Source organism: Equus quagga, chromosome 6, assembly GCF_021613505.1.
Source record: "Equus quagga isolate Etosha38 chromosome 6, UCLA_HA_Equagga_1.0, whole genome shotgun sequence".
NCBI classification, from domain to species: Eukaryota; Metazoa; Chordata; class Mammalia; order Perissodactyla; family Equidae; genus Equus; species Equus quagga.
In genome coordinates, this window is record NC_060272.1 from 46,531,921 (window position 1) to 46,550,061 (window position 18,141).

The following is an 18,141-nucleotide window of genomic DNA, read 5'->3' on the forward strand; positions in this document are numbered from 1 at the left end:
TATAGAGATTTCTCAAAAAAATTAAAAAGAGAAATAGCATACGACCCAACTATCCCACTACTGGGTATTTATCCAAAGAACTTGAAATCAACATCCAAAGAGACTTATGCACCCCTATGTTCACTGCAGCATTATTCATAATAGCCAAGACGTGGAAGCAACCCAAGTGCCCAAAAATGGATGAATGGATAAATATGTGGTATATATATACAATGGAATACTGCTCAGCCATAAAAAAAGACAAAATCATCCCATTTGTAACTACATGGATGTACCTTGAGGGTATTATGTTAAGTGAAATAAGCTAGACAGAGAAAGACAAACACCATATGATTTCACTCATAAGTGGAAGATAAACAGATGGACAAAAAGAACAGACTAGTGTTTACCAGAGGAGAAGGTGTTTGGGGGCTTGGCATAAGGGGTAAAAGAGCACATATATATGACAGACAAATAATAATGTACAACTGAAATTTCACAACGTGATAAACTATTACGACTTCAATAAAAAAAATGAAACCAACTAACTGGTCTTTTTTGGGAATAAAACTTTGAAATAAAGGATTAACTATTATTATAGATTATAGTCTATATAATGTCTGATTACTTTATTCAAAATTGCTTTTGCTAAGCCTATATATTTTGTTCAGTGTTGTCTACACTAAGTAAATGATAAAGAATTATAAAAGGTTTACACTAACTAAATGATAACATTCTTTTTAATAAGGATTCCTATGTCCTTTTAGTTTGTGATTTCTTTTGTCTTACAAAGTAGACAGTAAGCTTCTTTGGGGCAAGAGCTCCAAAATCCATTTATTTCCTTGAACATTTTGAATGAGGTATTCTATTTTGTATCCCCACCACCTATCGTAGACCTGGTACAAATAAATACTACATAAATTTTGCATTTATAGAAAGAATAATTCCTCATGATACATATAATTGTAGTCTCACTTTAGTCTCAACCTCATTTTCCACCTTGCTGACAGAAACTTTTTTTTGAAAGCATCAAACTTCATTGCTCTCATGCCAAAAAACCCTTTCACGGCTTTACACTGCCGTCTGGATAAAATAAAAACTCCTTGGGACAAACTGCCCTTGTATGCAGCTGCAGCCTACCACTTCTATCTCTGGCCTTCTATCTCTATCTCTCCCATACCCTCCCAGGCACAGGGAACTGGTGTTCTGCTGTCTGCAAGCCTAGATACCCAAAGCTCCCTCTACTTGGACTGCCCTTCCCCTTGGACTGTCTGAATGCCACCTCCTCTAAGAAGCCTTCTACCCATCTCCCATCTTGGTTAGCTGGCCTTCCCACACAGTACTTTTAGGAAAGAAAAAAATTTGCTTCTCTGAGAATAATGGTCATCAAGTAAGCAGAAAACGCTAATGTAATTTGGAGGGGATAATTTCTGGTGTCAGGATGATCACAAGAACGTGTGAATTTGGATAAAATTTAAGAGCCTGTATAAAGATTAGAAATATCTAGTTTCTTGAATTTGGGAATTTATGAAGGTCATAGGTTATTCTTTGTGAAAATCAAGAGTCTGGAATACTATTACAATGCTTATATTTTTGTCAGATACTATGGACTCCGCTGCATATTAACAACAGTAATGTAAATATAACACATTCTACTAAAACAACATCCAATATTAACAGATGTGTTCATAAATATCTGTCCCCTCACAAGTAAATCTCTCTAATACTGATGCTCAGTTTTGAGTATATTGTTCATGTCATGTATCTCAATTAACTTTGACACCTTTTCCCAGGTGGAACGCGAATATTATTTTGTTTCGTTGGTATAGAATGCATTCTATAAGAAGTGAAACACTATAGCCACACAGGTCACAGTAGAATTACCATTCTCAATCTCATTATGATTTAGGAGACACTTTAAGAATCAAAATCAAATGTAGGGAGACAGAAGAATGAAAGGAAATCAAAGGAGCTCTGATTGGGATAGTATAGAGGGGGTTTGAGACAAAAATATGCAGAAGTCGGAGACATTTGAAGAAGCAATAGAGATTCTCTGGCTGGCCTTGCCCAAGTGAACAAACATGCTGTGCACTACCTATGGAGAGGGTCATGTGACAATGACCTGAGGGCCTCTAGGAGCTGAAAGCACTCCTCAGACAACATGAAGCAAGAAAAGGGGAACTTCAGTCCTACATCCACAAGGAACTGAATTTTGCTAACAACCATGAGCTTGTTAAGAGGTCCTTGAGCCTCAGATAAGACCACAAACCCAGCTGAAATCTTGATTTCCGTATGTGAGACTTTGATCAGAGATTCCAACTAAGCTGTGCCTGGATTCCTAAACCACAGAAACTATGAGACAATATATTTGCATTGTTTTAAGCCACTGACTTTGCAGTAATTTGTTAAACAGCAATAGAACCATGCTTTATAACCAAGAAAATATTGCTCTTACATGTGTCTGCTTACAAATCTCATCCACATCAAACATTTGTTTTTTCAAAGAATACACTGCCTTTTCTATAAAATCTAGCAGATAAGCTTCCATTTTCACGAAATTGGGATACTTCAAATGTTATAAAAAGCACTTTATCTCTGAGCTTTGGTTTAATTCAAAAAATATTAGAAAGAGAAAACTGAATTTAAAAGAGTATTTCCCAGGGCTGGCCCTGTGGTCAAGTACTTAAGTTCATGCGCTCCGCTTCAGCGGCCCAGGGTTTCTCCAGTTCGGATACTGGGCATGGACATGGCACCACTCGTCAGGCCATGCTGAAGCAGTGTCCCAGATAGCACAACCAGAAGGACCTACAATTAGAATATACAACTGTGTACTGGGGGGCTTTGGGGAGAAGAAGAAAAAAAAAGAAGTTTCGCAATAGATGTTAGCTCAGGTGCCAATCTTTAAAAAAAACAAAGTGTAGTCCCCTAACTTTTTGCAATCATATTTTAAAGACTTATTATTTTAGAAAATATTTACCATATTCCATGCTTAAGAAAAAAAAATACACATTTAACATACTTCTCTTTTCAGTATTTACGTTAATCACTAAAATATATCATATTAAGAAGTACATCATATTGTGGGAGCATATTCACTCATTGTGTGAGTATTTTCATACAATATGTAATGTATAGAAAAAGACAGGACAGACCAATTTCACAATCAAAATAAGTTGTTATAAGATGTTATAATAATAAGTTTTCCAACATAACAATCTGTTTTCATAGCCAAATCTGTCATCTCAAGTTGGGAGAAAGAATTTGGTGATATTACCCATTACACAGTTACAGGGCAAAATAAACTGTCTTTTAGTATCTTCAGAATGTAACAATTGAAATTTTCTTCTGTGCTTTTGTCAAACAGTAAATTTGTAATTAAATAAATTTATGAACACACAATAGATGTTCATATTGTCAGTTGCTTTATTTAATATTTTTTGTATAATTCCAAATAAAGTTTAGTCTTTTAAAAAGAAATCTACTTTAAGTTAGCCTACCTTCCACACTCAAAGTCCCCATTTTAGACTCCAAGAAATCAAATAATGTGCTTGGTGCTGATGGCCTTGCACTTCCCAGTTCCTCTTCATCTTCAGATCTTATTCTCCCCCTGCCTTTTCCTTTACCTTAAGAAAGAAAGCAAGACATGTACATTATACATGCAAAAAAAAAAAAAGGAGAAAGTACACTAAAACAATCAGCAGACACCTTAAGTAGGATTTGGTATATATTTCTCTTCACATTTTTCTGTATATTCTACATCTTTTATAATAAAGTTTTTAAATGATTATATTAACCATAACCTTTAATTCTCTAAATGACCTATCCAGAAATTTGAATTTATTCATGTAAATTATCTTTGAAGGAAAAAATCATCCTTATAAAATTTTTCTTTAACTTATTTTTTAAAAGAATATAGGATTAGGACTTGAAAAATCACATAATAATTTGACAATGCAACGATTAAAGAATAACACTAAATAAAAGTCATGTTCTTGTCAATTTAAAAAACTTTGCAGACTATTTAGTCATTTATACAAGTGGCACAGTTCCAGAAAGAATTAATAGAACCAGTGACTTTATTTTATATTACAGCAATCCTGCTAAATAAGTTATTATTAGACCTATTTTATATAAAGATGAAGACAATGAGACCCAGAGTGACCTGCACAAGTCTCTGTGGTTCAAAACTGGTGCTCCTTCCACTCACCATAATGGTAAATGAAGTGACAGCCCTCAGAGCAACAAGACCCAGCCTCTGTCGACAACATATACTCAATACCATCTGGCACAATGTTTAATTAATTATACCTCTCAGAGGTGGACCTGTAACAGGTTTCTGTTTATTGCTGTTAAGAAGTACATTCAGTGCTGCTTCTAAGTTGTTGCCATTATCCATAAGAGCTTGCCTTGATGCTTCCTTACTAAAGCCCATTTCTGTTATGTGCTTCAGAGCCTTCTCATCAACCTGTAAGGAATGAATAGAAAAACTATGCTGATGGCCAATAAAGAAAACAAGGCATAAGTTTTCAACTATATACTGTTTTTTAACTAAAAATTAGATCTCACACCTATGGAAAAAATGTCATATTAACACAACTTTCACTTGCTGTTTTTTCATACCAATAGTCAAGGAAGAATTCATACAATACATGAGGGGATGCCCTGAATACTCTCTACTTCACAAGTACCAAATGCAAAACAAAGGAAATTTTATAATATGTTAGAATAAGACTTTTGAAGATAATATAGACATTGAAAACTACTTAATTAAAATTTTTCATGATTGATAGTTACCTATTCTAGAAAGGAAATGTAATTTATACAGCACCTCTCCAAAAGTGGAAAGTATAAAATGAAGCTAACAAAATGGTATCTTCTGAGTAGCTTTGTTTTTTCCTATTCTCTATTGTTTCAGTATTCTGCTCTATATTCATGAGCAATACTATCTATGATGCTTTGACAGCCTGTACCCCGAATAGGAAAATCTATTTTACAAATCCCAGGACCCAAAATCTCCTTGAAAAATTTAGACCTGAGAAGAATTCAAGAACTGTTTCAGTAACATAAACATATTTCATGAAGAAATTTCTTGAATCATAGGCAGCTGAGGAAGACTTTATGAACTTTTGTACATCTAAGAGTTAAGATGGATAGGCTTGTATACACATGGCATGCATCTTGCAGACAGCCACTCCGATACCTGTGGAGTCGTCGATAAAAGCACAGGACTTTTTGCTAAATTCCGATTGTATCCTTCCAAACACAGAAGCCTTTCTAACCACAGTAGCTAATGTGTTTAGATCAGGATTGACAAGTAAGAGAAAATTTACATCCCTACTGTAGATACGGTAAAGTAAATGGAAAAAAGACTGGATGTCAAAGCTATAATTCATCCTTCTTATTCAAAAACTTATCTGAATATAAAAAATAAACCTTCTAAAACCTCTCCCTTCCCCAATTATCTCCTAAATAAATATCTAATTAAGAATATTGTTCCATACATAGAACTTGACCAAAAACACCATTACTAATCAACTAATACTCAATCTTTGCATAACTTATTCTACCTGTCCTGTTGGCCTGATCTGCAGTTAACGAAACCTCTCAATCAAGGCGTTGGCAGGGCCATGCTCTCTCTGACAGCTTGAGGGGAGAATCTGCCTTGCCTCTGCTAGCTTCTATTTTTTGTTGGCAATCCGTGGCATTCGTTGGCTTGTAGATGCATAACTGCAGACACATGGCCATCTTCTCACCGTGTATCTTCAGGTCATCTTCTCTCTTTATGTGTTTGTCTCTGTATCCAAAGTTCCCCTCTTTATAAGAAGATTAGATTAGGATTGTACTGGATTAGGGCTCACCCTAATGACTTCTTTTAAACTTGATACTTCTATAGAGACCCTCTATCCACATACAGTCACATTTTAAAGCACTGGTGGTTAGAACATCAACATACCTTGGGCAGGGGGCAACACACAATTCAATATAAAATACCATCTCTTATCAAAAATTATTTTAAGGACCTATCAGCTGACATCCCAATCAAGTCTTCCTTCAACTGTTGAAAATAAAGAACTGAAAACCATCCAACATGCAAAAGAATTTGGTACCTAGTCATTAGAAAAATTCACGTACATTCAAACTTACACCAGCATTTCAAATTGTTCTTTTGATGGTCTCCCTCATTTCTGAATAAGTTTTTCTGGATATAGAATTCTTGGTTAACAGTTTTTTTCTTTTAGTACTTTCAATATATCATCCCACTGCTTTCTTGCCTCCATAGTTTCTGATGAGAAATTGGCTATTCACCTTATTGAGGATCCCTTATACTTGATGAATTGCTTCTCTCTCACTGCTTTCAAGATTTCTCTGTCTTTAGCTTTCAACAACTTGGTTATAACGTGTCTTGGTACGTCTCTCTTTGAGTTTATCCTATTGGGGTTCATTGAGCTTCTTGGATTTGTAGATTTATGATTTCACCAAATTTGGGGATTTGGGGCAATTATTTCTTCACACACTTTTTCTGTCCCTTTCTCTCTTCTCCTACTGGGACTACCATAACGTGTACGTTGGTAGGTTTGATGGTACTCTATACGTTCCTAAGGCTCTATTTTTCTTCATTCGTTTCTCTTTCTGCATCTTAGATTGGGTAACTTCAGTTGTCCTATATTAAAGTTCACTGACTCTTTCTCTTGCCTCCTCCAATATGATGTTGAACCTGACTAATGAAATTTTTTATTTCAGCTATCGTTATTTTTTTTTTTTTGAGGAAGATTAGCCCTGAGCTAACATCTGCCGCCAATCCTCCTCTTTTTGCTGAGGAAGACTGGCCCTGAGCTCACATCTGTGCCATCTTCCACTACTTTATATGTGGGATGTCTGCCACAGACTGGCTTGCCAAGCAGTGCCATGTCCACACCCGGGATCCGAACTAGGGAACCCCAGGCTGCTGAAATGGAATGTGCACACCCAACCGCTGTGCCACCGGGCCGGCCCTCAGCTACCATACTTTTAAGCTCTGGAAATTCTATTTGGTTTCTTTTTTATAATTTCTATTTTTCTATTTACATTCCCTACTTGTTCATATATTGTTCCCCCAATTTCTTTTAGCTCTTCATCAATGGTTCCCTTCAGATCTTAGAGCATATTTAGGACAGTTAATTTAAAGTCTTTGTTTAGTAAGTCCAATGCCTCAGCTTCTTCAGGGATGATTTCTGTCAATTTCTTTTTTTTCCTATGAATGGGTCATATTTTGCTATTTTTTGGTACACATTGTAATTTTCTGTTGAGAACTGGAAATTCTGAATACTGTAATGGTGGTAATTTTGGAAATCAGATTCTCCCTTCTCCTCTGGGACTGCTGTTGTTACTTGATGAAGACTGTAGTTCTAAGTTTCTTTAGTGACCTTTCCAGACTTTCTTTGCAAGGATTATATCCCTTGTGGTACGTGATCACTGAAATCTCTGTTCCATCACCTCTGTAGTCAGCCAGTGACCAGCCTCTTTCTTCATCAATCACTATTCTGTACGATGCAAGAGTTTCACTAGGCTCCAGAATTTCAAAATAGTTGCTTCAGACAGTGCTTGTCATTTTAACAGTTGTTTCAGTGGAGGGGCCAATTCCTGGGACTTTCTATTCTGCCATCTTTTTGATATCACTCCTTTCATATATTTTTAATCCTTGCAACAATCCCAAACTGCTGGTCTCTGGTGTGCTAAGGCAAGACATCCCCAGGGAAGTATTCTCAATTTACACAAGTGTAAGAGTATCTTGAGTTTGGGAGCATGTCTTTTTCAGCTCACTGCATCCACTACAACCTGAAAATTCTGACTTTTTTTTTTTAAGAATAAGATGATCATATGTTCAAGGAAGAGATTTAGCAGTGGGCATGTGACCTAGTTCTAGTCAATGAGACATAAATGGAATCTGCTGGAGATTTCAGGAAATATTTTCTTATCTGATAAAAGAGGCCCACACCCAGAGAAATGCTCTCTTTTCTTCCTGCCTTTGAGCTTTTTGCAGGAAGATTTAACATGTGGAAAACCCTGTAGCCCAGAGAAGAAAGTCAAGAAATCACAGAGATGCCCACCAGAGCTCTAACATTGTTATACTGCTGAATTTATCAACCTTTGTAACCATTACCTCTAAATAAACCTCCATTATTTAAGCTAATCTTAGTATTCTGTACCCTGTGAACAAAATCACCCAAAGTAATTCAACCTCTAAAGGCAGGGAAAATGAATTCTTGTCAGTTTCCTTGTATCTGAGAACACTGCAACACACCAGGAATATCTTTGACTCTTTCCATTTATCTTAAAAATCCATGTATATTTTACAATTGAGTCCATAATATACATGCACTTATTTCAATATATTTTTCCCAGAGAGCAAAACAAAACAAAACCATTTTAGATAAAATTTGAGAAAAGATGTTGGAAAAGGTAGGGAACAGCAGATAACTGTATGTTTGTGATGCGTCATCTTTTAGAATGCAATTTCCATTGAGCATTGAGTGTTTTCTATTTAATCTGATGGCTTTTTATCACTTGATTCTCAAAGACATTATTCAGAGACTAAAAATTTAAGTAAAATGGAAGTTTTAAGTAAATTATTTTTCAAACAATACAATTTTCCATGAGTTAATTACAATCCTTAATGAAAGCCTTCTTAGAGTTGTAACATATATCCATAATATGCTGAACAAAGCCAGTGCTGGTTGTAAGAAAGAATAAAAAAATTATCCAGGCTATTAAAAGAAGTACACATTAACTTTGTGCTTCGTTCTTTAGCCTTACCAGTTCTCTATAGACACCTTCAGGTTTCCCCTCTGATTTGGTTGACTTTTCTTTCTGTAAAATTTCCCTATTTCGGTTACCAGCAGTATTCATGTTGAGATTACTTCTAGCACCACCACCACCTCCTCCAAATGTCTTGGTCTTTAGATAAGAGAAAGATAAAAAGAGATGTAAATAAATAGCATTTTAAAATAGCTCAAAAACTATGCTATGACTAAAAATATCTAGCAAAAGTAAAGTAGTTAAAAGTTTCTTAATTATGTTTTACAGGAAAAAAATAAAATGTTAACTAATTCTTTTTAAACAAGTACGTATGAGCCATAATCTCTTCTTCCCACAAGTCCAGGAGAGGCAATAAAAAAAATTACATGATTATAATGTTTAAGTGTCCAAGGCAAATCATCAGAATAAACTTAGGTAGACAAACAATATAGAAGAAAATAAAATAACAGAAGCATTATGGAGATTAGGTGTCAAAAATGATTCTAGAGTAAAATACTTGACTGACATCATGAGACTTGGGTTACAAATCTAGTTCCATGGCAAGGCTATCTTTAGTGAGGCACTAAACCTGTCTAGGAATCAGTTACATTACGTCCATAACCCAGTAATATGATCCTATAATCTTAGAAAGTAAACAAATAATGTAAATTTTAACACTGTATTAAAGCTGTCATTACTAATTTATTTACATTAATTACATAATATGCTATGTCTTAACAACTAGTATAAAAGCTTTGAAGTCCATATTTCTTCTTCCACCTGACTTATTTGAATAATTATCTATGTAATCAAATTTTAAAATTGGATTTGATCTCATTTTAGCTTTATCAAAACTATTGTGAAAAGACTAGACACATAAAGAACATTGGTTTGGAAAGATACAAATTCATAACTGAAAAGCATCCCACAGTTGTTACGTGAACAACATCAAATTAAACATCTGATTATAAAATATCTTTATAGTTCTAACAGATCTAATAAAAAAGGGAGAAGTCAAAACTTGATTTTTATTAGAGATAATGGTCAATATTTTTAAATGTGTTTTAAAATGATCATACTAAAATAACATCCTAGATATAAATTTACATAACATTGGGAAATTATTTTGAATCAGATGAAAATACAAAGAAATAGAAACTGAAAAATAGAATAATGATGTGAGATAAGCATTAATGGACAACATATTAAATATCTTTATTAGGTAGTTGACACACCACAATATTTAAATTTAATTCAAATCAAAATTAAAAATACATCTTCAAAGACCAAAGATTCATTACTGGACTCATTCATTTTTCGGTTTATGTAATCCCAACAAAAAATAGATTGGGAGTGTCTTGATAGTCGTTACTTGTATAACCATAAAGAAAAATCTGAGTTTATATTAATGTGAAGATAAAGTTTATTAGACTGGGAGACAGTGTAGTACAGTTAAGAACATAGACTTTGGAGCTAGACAAGGCTGGGACTAAATATTGGCTCAGCCACTTCCTAGCTCCCACCCACAGGCAAGTCACTTAACATCCACCTTCCATGAGCCTCAGGTTTCTCATCCTTAAAACAGGGAGGAGAAAACCTACCTCACTAGGATGTTGTGAGGATTAAATGATATCATCAAGATGAAGTGATAAATTCAGTAACTGGCACACGGTAAACACTCATAACAGATGGCAATATTACCGTTTTGCTTAATATATTAGAACATAGTTACTTGAAAAGTCTGGAGCCTGACCTGTTCCAAATTAAATATATTTCCGGAATTTAAATTCCGTTAACTCCAAAAGTGCTTTTTCTTTTGGTGCCAGTGAAATTGCCCCATCTTCTGGATGCATTTCCTTATTATTTTCTTTCCATTTTATGGATTAAGGAATAGGATAAATAGCATTTTCAGAATTGCTTTTCACTGCTTTAAAACAGTTGTTACTCACTAAATATCTAGAAACGTCATAACTTAAACAGTATTCATAAGGAAATTGATGTTGTCCTTTATGAGCCATACCATCTTGTCCATATTATGTGAATTAGGCAACTGTGAGATCATCATGACCACGAAACTCAAGTGGGTCGTTAATGCTGCCTAGCAATCTTACTGTATTTCCCTAGGCCATTCATCCTCCCAGTCTTCCAGACCAGTACTTTATGTGTTCTCCTCACTTTTCCAACCTCCAACATATTCTCCCCCATTATCTGTTGACCTTGCTTATTTATTCCCTTACTAAAAAAACTGAAATAACCATTAAAGAACTTGCACAGCCTTTTACCACATCAACCTACCCACTGATATCTGCACACTTATACTTTATCTTAGCACCATGTGTTTTACCTCACCACTATCTATATTAATGTTAAGAGGAATGTGGAGGAAATGAATGACTTTCCCAAATCTACCTTAATTCTCAGGCCCCGTCTTACATGACTTTTCAATAGCCTTTAATAAATTCAACACTCCTTCCTCCATGATACAATTTCTGCATTCTTTGGTTTTGATCCTATCTTACTGGTCACACTTTAAATAATTCAACTTCTTTCATTCAATCTATAAGGTTGAAATGCTACAGCGTTCATTCCTTACCCTCTTTTCTTCCCTTCAGCACTCATCCCTTTGGTGACCTCATTTGACCTTATGATTTTAAACATCACCAAATGCCGACAACTCTCAAATGCATACATCCATTCCAAAGCTCACCCTTCACCTATTCTCTTCTCTTTCACTGCCTATTAAACATTACCACATGGATATCTGATAGGCACCTCAACATTAATATGTTCAAAACAGAATATCAGATCTCCCTCCTCTCAAACCTGTTCCACCCTAGTCTTCCCTAATTCAAGATAAACAACTCTACCTGTCAAATTTCTCAGGGCAAAACCCTTGGAGTCATTTATTACACTCTTCTTCTCTCACACTCCAAATTCAACCTCTCAGAAACCCTGATGGCTCTACTTTTAAAATTCCAGAATCCAACCACTTTGCACCACTTAGACATCTTCATTCAAGCTACCATTATTTTCCTCCCCCTGGATTACTTCAATAATTTCCTAACTTGTCGAATTCCAATCTTCCTTCTCTATAACCTATTCTGAACACAGCAGCCAGAACTAGACTTTTAAAAGGTAGGCCAGTTGATGTTATTGCTGTGCTGAAAACCCTCCATGGCTCCTCATTTCTTTCTGAATAAAGGCCAACGTCTTTAAGATGGCTTATGGGGCCCTACATAAGCTAACCTCCATTATTGCTCTTGACTTTATATTCTACTATTTGTTCCTTTGCTGTCTCTGCTTCCACTGGTCACCTTACTATTCCTTTAACATATTCTCCTGCTTTAGAGCCTTTCCAACAGCCTTTCCTTCTCCTTGGAAAACTCCTCTCAGCTAACCACACAGCTAATTCTCTTACTTCCTTCAAGTCTTGGCTCAAATCTCACCATCTTGAGGCCTAATCAAACTACTATATTTAACACAAAAATCTGCAATTTGCTTATTTAGTATGTTTATATTATTTATTGTCTTACTAGAATGTAAATTACACAAGAATTTCAAAAAAATCCTCAATGTCTGAGTATTGTATTTTAAATTGTAACCACCCTCAACTAGCATCCCCAAGTCGTCATCCTACTGTACGTTTTCTTTTTTCCCATAGCACTTACCAACTTCTAACCTACCAAATCATTACATATTTATTGTGCTTACAGTCTGTCACCCTTACTAAAATATAAGCTTGATAAGGGCAGGGATCTTTTGCCTATTTTGTTCACTGGTTTTACCTAAGCATTTAAAACACTTTCTGACACATACATAGTAGGTTCTCAAAAAATATTTGCTAAATGAAGGAATGAAGAAAAAAAGGAATAAAAATCATCACTTGGTCATTGCAATAGATTCCCCAAAATCCTCATAAGTGTTTAAATGGATGATCATAAAACATCTTTTTTAGAAAAACTACACTATGTGATTTTGCTGTTCAGACATTCAGATTAAATATAAATATGTGTGCATACTTATCTATATAGAGAGATATATGGATATAGATCAAATCTTCTACTATCACACACATACATTTAGTCCTAGAATTGTCACTGGGTAACCTTGGGCAAGTTACTTTAGTTTGGGGTCTCTATCAGCTCTCTCATATATAAATTGAGAAGTTTTAAGTCTGCTTCAAAAAATTTTGATTCTTTATTTATCAAATATTTACAGAAAAACACAGTGTAATCAATTATGACTTTAAAAAATGAAGCATATTGCAATATGTTAACTATATTCCAGTAAATAGATAGCAGTTATCACAAGAAAGAAAATCTGGGGAGGAAAGTTTGTTTGAGAAAAATATAAATCAAAAGAACAACTTTCTGGGGCCGGCCCCATGGCCGAGTGGTTAAGTTCACGTGCTCTGCTTCAGTGGCCTAGGTTTTTGCTGGTTTGGATCCTGGGTGCAGACCTGGCACCACTTGTCAGGCCACGCTGAGGTGGCGTCCCACATAACGCAACCAGAGGCACTCACAACTAGAATATACAACTATGTACTGAGGGCTTTGGGGAGAATAATAAGAAAAAAAGAAGATTAGCAACAAATGTTATTAGCTCAGGTGCCAAACTTTAAGAAAAAGAACCACTTTCCTACAATCATTAATAAATTGATATATGACCATAATCCTCTTCTGAAACTTCCTAATTTTCTTTTTGGGAAAGAAAAAATATATTTCATGTAAACTGTGTAAAATGCAGTAATTTCAGAAATATTAAAAATGATTTTTAAAAATGTGCCTTACAATAGAGGAAATACTAAAGAATAGCAATAGTGACATTTATTGAGAGCTTTTAGCAAAGGAATATCATTTTCTCTACCATGTAGTGTTCTAAATGTTTTAAAGATTATCGATTTTAATTCTCACTGTATCCATATGAAGTAGGTACCATTATTATCCTCTTTGCCTAGATACAGGAAATTAGGTACAAAATTTAAGTAACCTATCCGAGGTTACCAGCAGGCTATGCTTCCAGGTTGCTTGATTCCAGAGTTTGTGCTCTTGGCCCCTACATTAGACTGATGACAGAAAGACACACTGCAGGAAGAGCCACCAAAATTCAAGACATCTCCTACTTAAACTTTCAATTTAAATAGGAAAGCAGTGTTAGCTAAGATTCATTACTGGTTTTGAATAAAGGAAACTATTTCAATCTCACTAATTAAGAAAAGTCTGTCTAAGCAACTAATCCATGAACTAAAATTTCTTATCAAAGTCTAAAAACAAAATCAATAAATAACTAGAGAGAACACCTATTTAGAATAAGTTAGAAATCAAAAATAAATAAAATCATTTGGCTATTAATAGTAATGGGGGTGTGTGTATGCAGATATAAACACAAATTAACAGTAATGGGGGGTGTGTATGTAGATATAAATACAAATACATAATCCAAAGATAACAATTATTTCTTAGGGCCAGCCGAGTGGTGCAGTGGTTAAGTTCACATGCTCCGCTTTGGCGGCCTAGGGTTCACCAGTTCATATCCCAGGTGTGAAGCTACACACCGCTTGGAAGTGGCAGGCATCCCACATATAAAGTAGAGGAAGATGGGCATGGATGTTAGCTCAGGGCCAGTCTTCCTCAGCAAAAAGAGGAAGATTGGCAGCAGATGTTAGCTCAGGCCTAATCTTCCTCAAAAAAAAAAAAAATTATTTTTTACTATACATTAAGTAAATTTAAGAAGGAAAATTGACAAAAATGTTAATCCTGAGCCACTGATTTATCCATTGATTTTTGCCTGCATTCCTCAGAAGTTGCTAATTTGGGGACAAATTATCCTCAAAAAGTGTCATCTAGTCCAACTAATAATAGGAAACCCTCTGCCATAATAAAAACTGTTGTGTTCAGTTGTTACACTGGTTAAGAAGAAAAAGAAGAGGAGAAAAGAAGGGGGCTTTGCTAGCAAGAGTAAATTAATGGAATTGTCAAGGGGATTTGGAAAAAGAACATATGAGCAAAATGTGTAAGCTTAAGTCTCCATAAGGTACCAGGGCATTTTCTACTGGTGGAACATGCAAGAAGAATGTTAAAAGTCTATTCAATTAGTTACCTTATGTGAAAAGACAATAATGATTATGGTTAATCTGAAGAGAACATAATGACAAGAAATAAGAGAAATTTATAATGATTTAGTTTCTTACTTCTTTGCTCTTTGCAACTTCTGCAATAGCAGCAGTCCTTTGCTTTTCAAATTCATCATTATCGTTTGTAGGTTTGACAGGCATTGTAACTTGCAACGTCTTTCTTCGATCAAGTTCTCTGCTATCCACTTGGACATGAGATACACACTTCTGGTAATAATAAAAATAAATCCTTCAGTAGTTCCAAAAGAGTTTCAAGTTTTTCATAAAAAAGTAACACTTCTTCAAAAGAAATGTTTGTATCACTTACAACACCTGAAAGCTCATAAAAATACAATTCTTTCCCATAGATTTTAAAAATAAAGGTAGAAAACTAAATAAAGTAACCTTTAAATCAATGTAACTGGTAAATAAAACGAAAAGCAACACAAAAATGTGACCATCTAAAACAGGGCACACATTTAAAACATACCTCAAACCAAGAGATCTAAGTTCCATTTTAGGATAATGACTTAAAATAATTTCAAACAATCTAAACTATTGCACAAGAAGAGGTAAATTCAGATTTTTATTAACAGCCTAATTTCCACCCACATTATGCCAGAATATCCATATGAGGGTTAAGTATTCCAGTTACTTTAACACACAGAAACTGTGTTAAGCACTGAACTTATAAACCAAAAGCTAAAAACATACCATCTGCCTCAATTAGGCTACAAAGTTTCTTATTTTTAGTCTCATAAAATAAATTAAGAAAGTCATCATTGCCTAAAAATAAGCCCTCAATTCTGTTCTCCCTTCCAATCCTAGCAGAAAAATCATGTAAATGAACCTTTTTGCAATTCAATAATAAAAAAAAGAAGCTCTCCAACAAATGCATTATACATATACAGATTTTCAGCAATATAAATATATCCCGTTGATATCAATGCACAGCCAACATTAAGTGTCTTTAACCCAAATACAGTCATGTGTCACTTGACGACAGGGACAGGGTCTGAAAAATGCATCATTAGGCAATTTCGTCGTTGTGCAAACATCAAGTGTACTTACAGAAACCTAGATGGTATAGCCTACTACACACCTAGACTATATGGTACTAATCTTATGGGACTGCCATTGTATATACGGTCCATCGTTGACCAAAATGTCGTTATGTGGCATGTGACTGTATAAAGCTAAGATATGCTAAATAAGTATTTTTCAGAATGGACTTCTTAAACAAATAATATTATTGAAACTCCAACTTTTATTATACTTTCTAATACAAAAAATGCTATAAAACACACTTCAAATTCTTGAAAACAATTAAATCATAAGTCTGAGCAATTTATGAAAGAAATATTATCATCAAAATGTTTAAAGGGAAAACAAATTCTTACAAACAGATCACTTATTAGTTCCAAATATAAAGAATGTTTACACTCTGTTTTCACTCTGGGGGTTTTTATTACACTGGTAGAAGTGAGAATATCATCAACATAGATCATATCAGGGCATTATGCCTCCTTTTATCTTGACTGTCGCTTGTTCCAAAGCACGATAAAAATCAACATATTTATAAAATACTTTCAAAATGCCATAAAATGCAAGAATGATTTTTATTTAATTTTGAATAGATTCTACAAAAAGGTTTTTGAAGAGGATGCCAGTCAACTGATCCTACCCATTTATCTTCTGATCAACTAGATATCTATTTTTCACACCAAATTTTTAAACAAAATGGTTATTGAGATGTAGTTCTCTGTTTTCTACCTGTTGTGTCCCCAACTCATCTTCACTCTGAGCCAGGATTCTCAAAGAAATATAAAGAGCAAATGCAAGGCAGATTACTAATAGCTAAATTTGGGTGGCATCCTGTGGCAAAGAGCAAGCTGCCACAGGGATTACTCTCACACTCTTCAGGGATTAAGCAGGGAGAGGGTGGAAGATATTGTTCTGAATGCAATTCATGCTGAGCACAATATGGAAGACGCAAGATATTGGCCAGCCGAGGAGCTACCTCTAGGTAACATTTTGCAGCAAGGGGCTTGAAAAATAGGAAGTAGACAGAAACCCTTTAGCTTATGTGAGAGAAGAATCAGGACTGCTATGGTTGAAAAGGAAAATTCCAACCAGAAATAAAATTAAGTCCCTAACTGAAATGGGTGTTCGGATAAAGGCAGAAGAACAGAATCTTGGAAGGGACGGTGCGGACAGCAAGTCCTCCGTAAGTGCAATGATGCCCTTCCCTGCCTCTTGTGTTCTCACTTTTTTCACTCAGCTTTCTGTTGACACTTCTATTTTCTCTCTTCCTCTTTTGTTTTTACTGAATGAAGTGAGAAATTACAGTATATTTTTGTCATTTTACTTTTGAATTTCTCTCTAAAAAAAAAAGCCCCCTCCAACATCTTATCGTAATTAGTTATAAGTTGCTTTTCAGGTGCACCTCTTAATTGCTTCAATTTGCGGGTTAACAGCTCTTGAGAAAAGAATCTACACTAACAATTTAATTACAGTAAAAAAACCCACACAATTAATAAATTTCTATAGTTAATACATTTCCTTATAACTCCCATGATCTCTGAATGAATAGTTCAGCAGAAAACGAAACACAGTTTGAATACAAATGAAAAGCATTTTTTGCTGATTGAAATTCATCTGCTAATATGCAAGTTCATTACCTGTCCAAAAGGCACAAAAGGAGGTGGTCCACCTTCGGTTCCAATATTGCTTCTATTGTGTTTTGACAAGCTCTGTGAGAAAAGTGAGTCATAAAACAGAAATTATACATTAAAAATATATTTTACCACATTTACAATGCACCAGGAATCCACTTATTTTAGTAGACTCTTATAAGAAACAGGAAAAAAAGTCTTCTATAAATTATTTTGAACTATATAAAATATTTTATTCCTAACTGCAATAATTAGGCAAAAGCTCTCCCCTCATCTCTCCTTACCAAAACACACAGTGACAACAATTTTCACAAGTATATACCAAGCTGCTCCCATAAGAAGAAAACATAGTAAAAAACCTCCTCAACAAGTAGCAAATTAAAAGATAAGAAACTTCGGTAACAAGAATTTTACTTTAAAACATATTAAAACTATAATCCCACAAATATTACCTGGAAATTATCTTCAAAATGACTTTTTTGACATAAAATCTACTAGCAAACAACATACTTGTGATATTGCAATACAATAAAGAACATCTATTTGACCTTTGTCCCCAGTTCCTGGAGCAGAGCTCCTAAAACCCCTGGAAAGAGGAGT

At 34.7% G+C, this 18,141-nt stretch overlaps 1 protein-coding gene across 5 annotated transcripts in view; it reads right to left on the bottom strand.

The window, feature by feature from the left end:
- TDRD3 (tudor domain containing 3) overlaps window positions 1-18,141 on the bottom strand; it is a 172,239-nt gene that overhangs the window by 62,773 nt on the left and 91,325 nt on the right. For all 5 annotated transcript variants that reach the window (XM_046664420.1, XM_046664419.1, XM_046664422.1 and 2 more), the window contains 5 exons: window positions 17,548-17,619; window positions 14,945-15,094; window positions 8,773-8,913; window positions 4,288-4,444; window positions 3,477-3,602 (listed from right to left, as the gene is read on the bottom strand). In XM_046664420.1, the coding sequence (XP_046520376.1) occupies window positions 3,477-3,602; window positions 4,288-4,444; window positions 8,773-8,913; window positions 14,945-15,094; window positions 17,548-17,619 (646 nt within the window). The remainder of the gene's footprint in view (window positions 1-3,476; window positions 3,603-4,287; window positions 4,445-8,772; window positions 8,914-14,944; window positions 15,095-17,547; window positions 17,620-18,141) is intronic.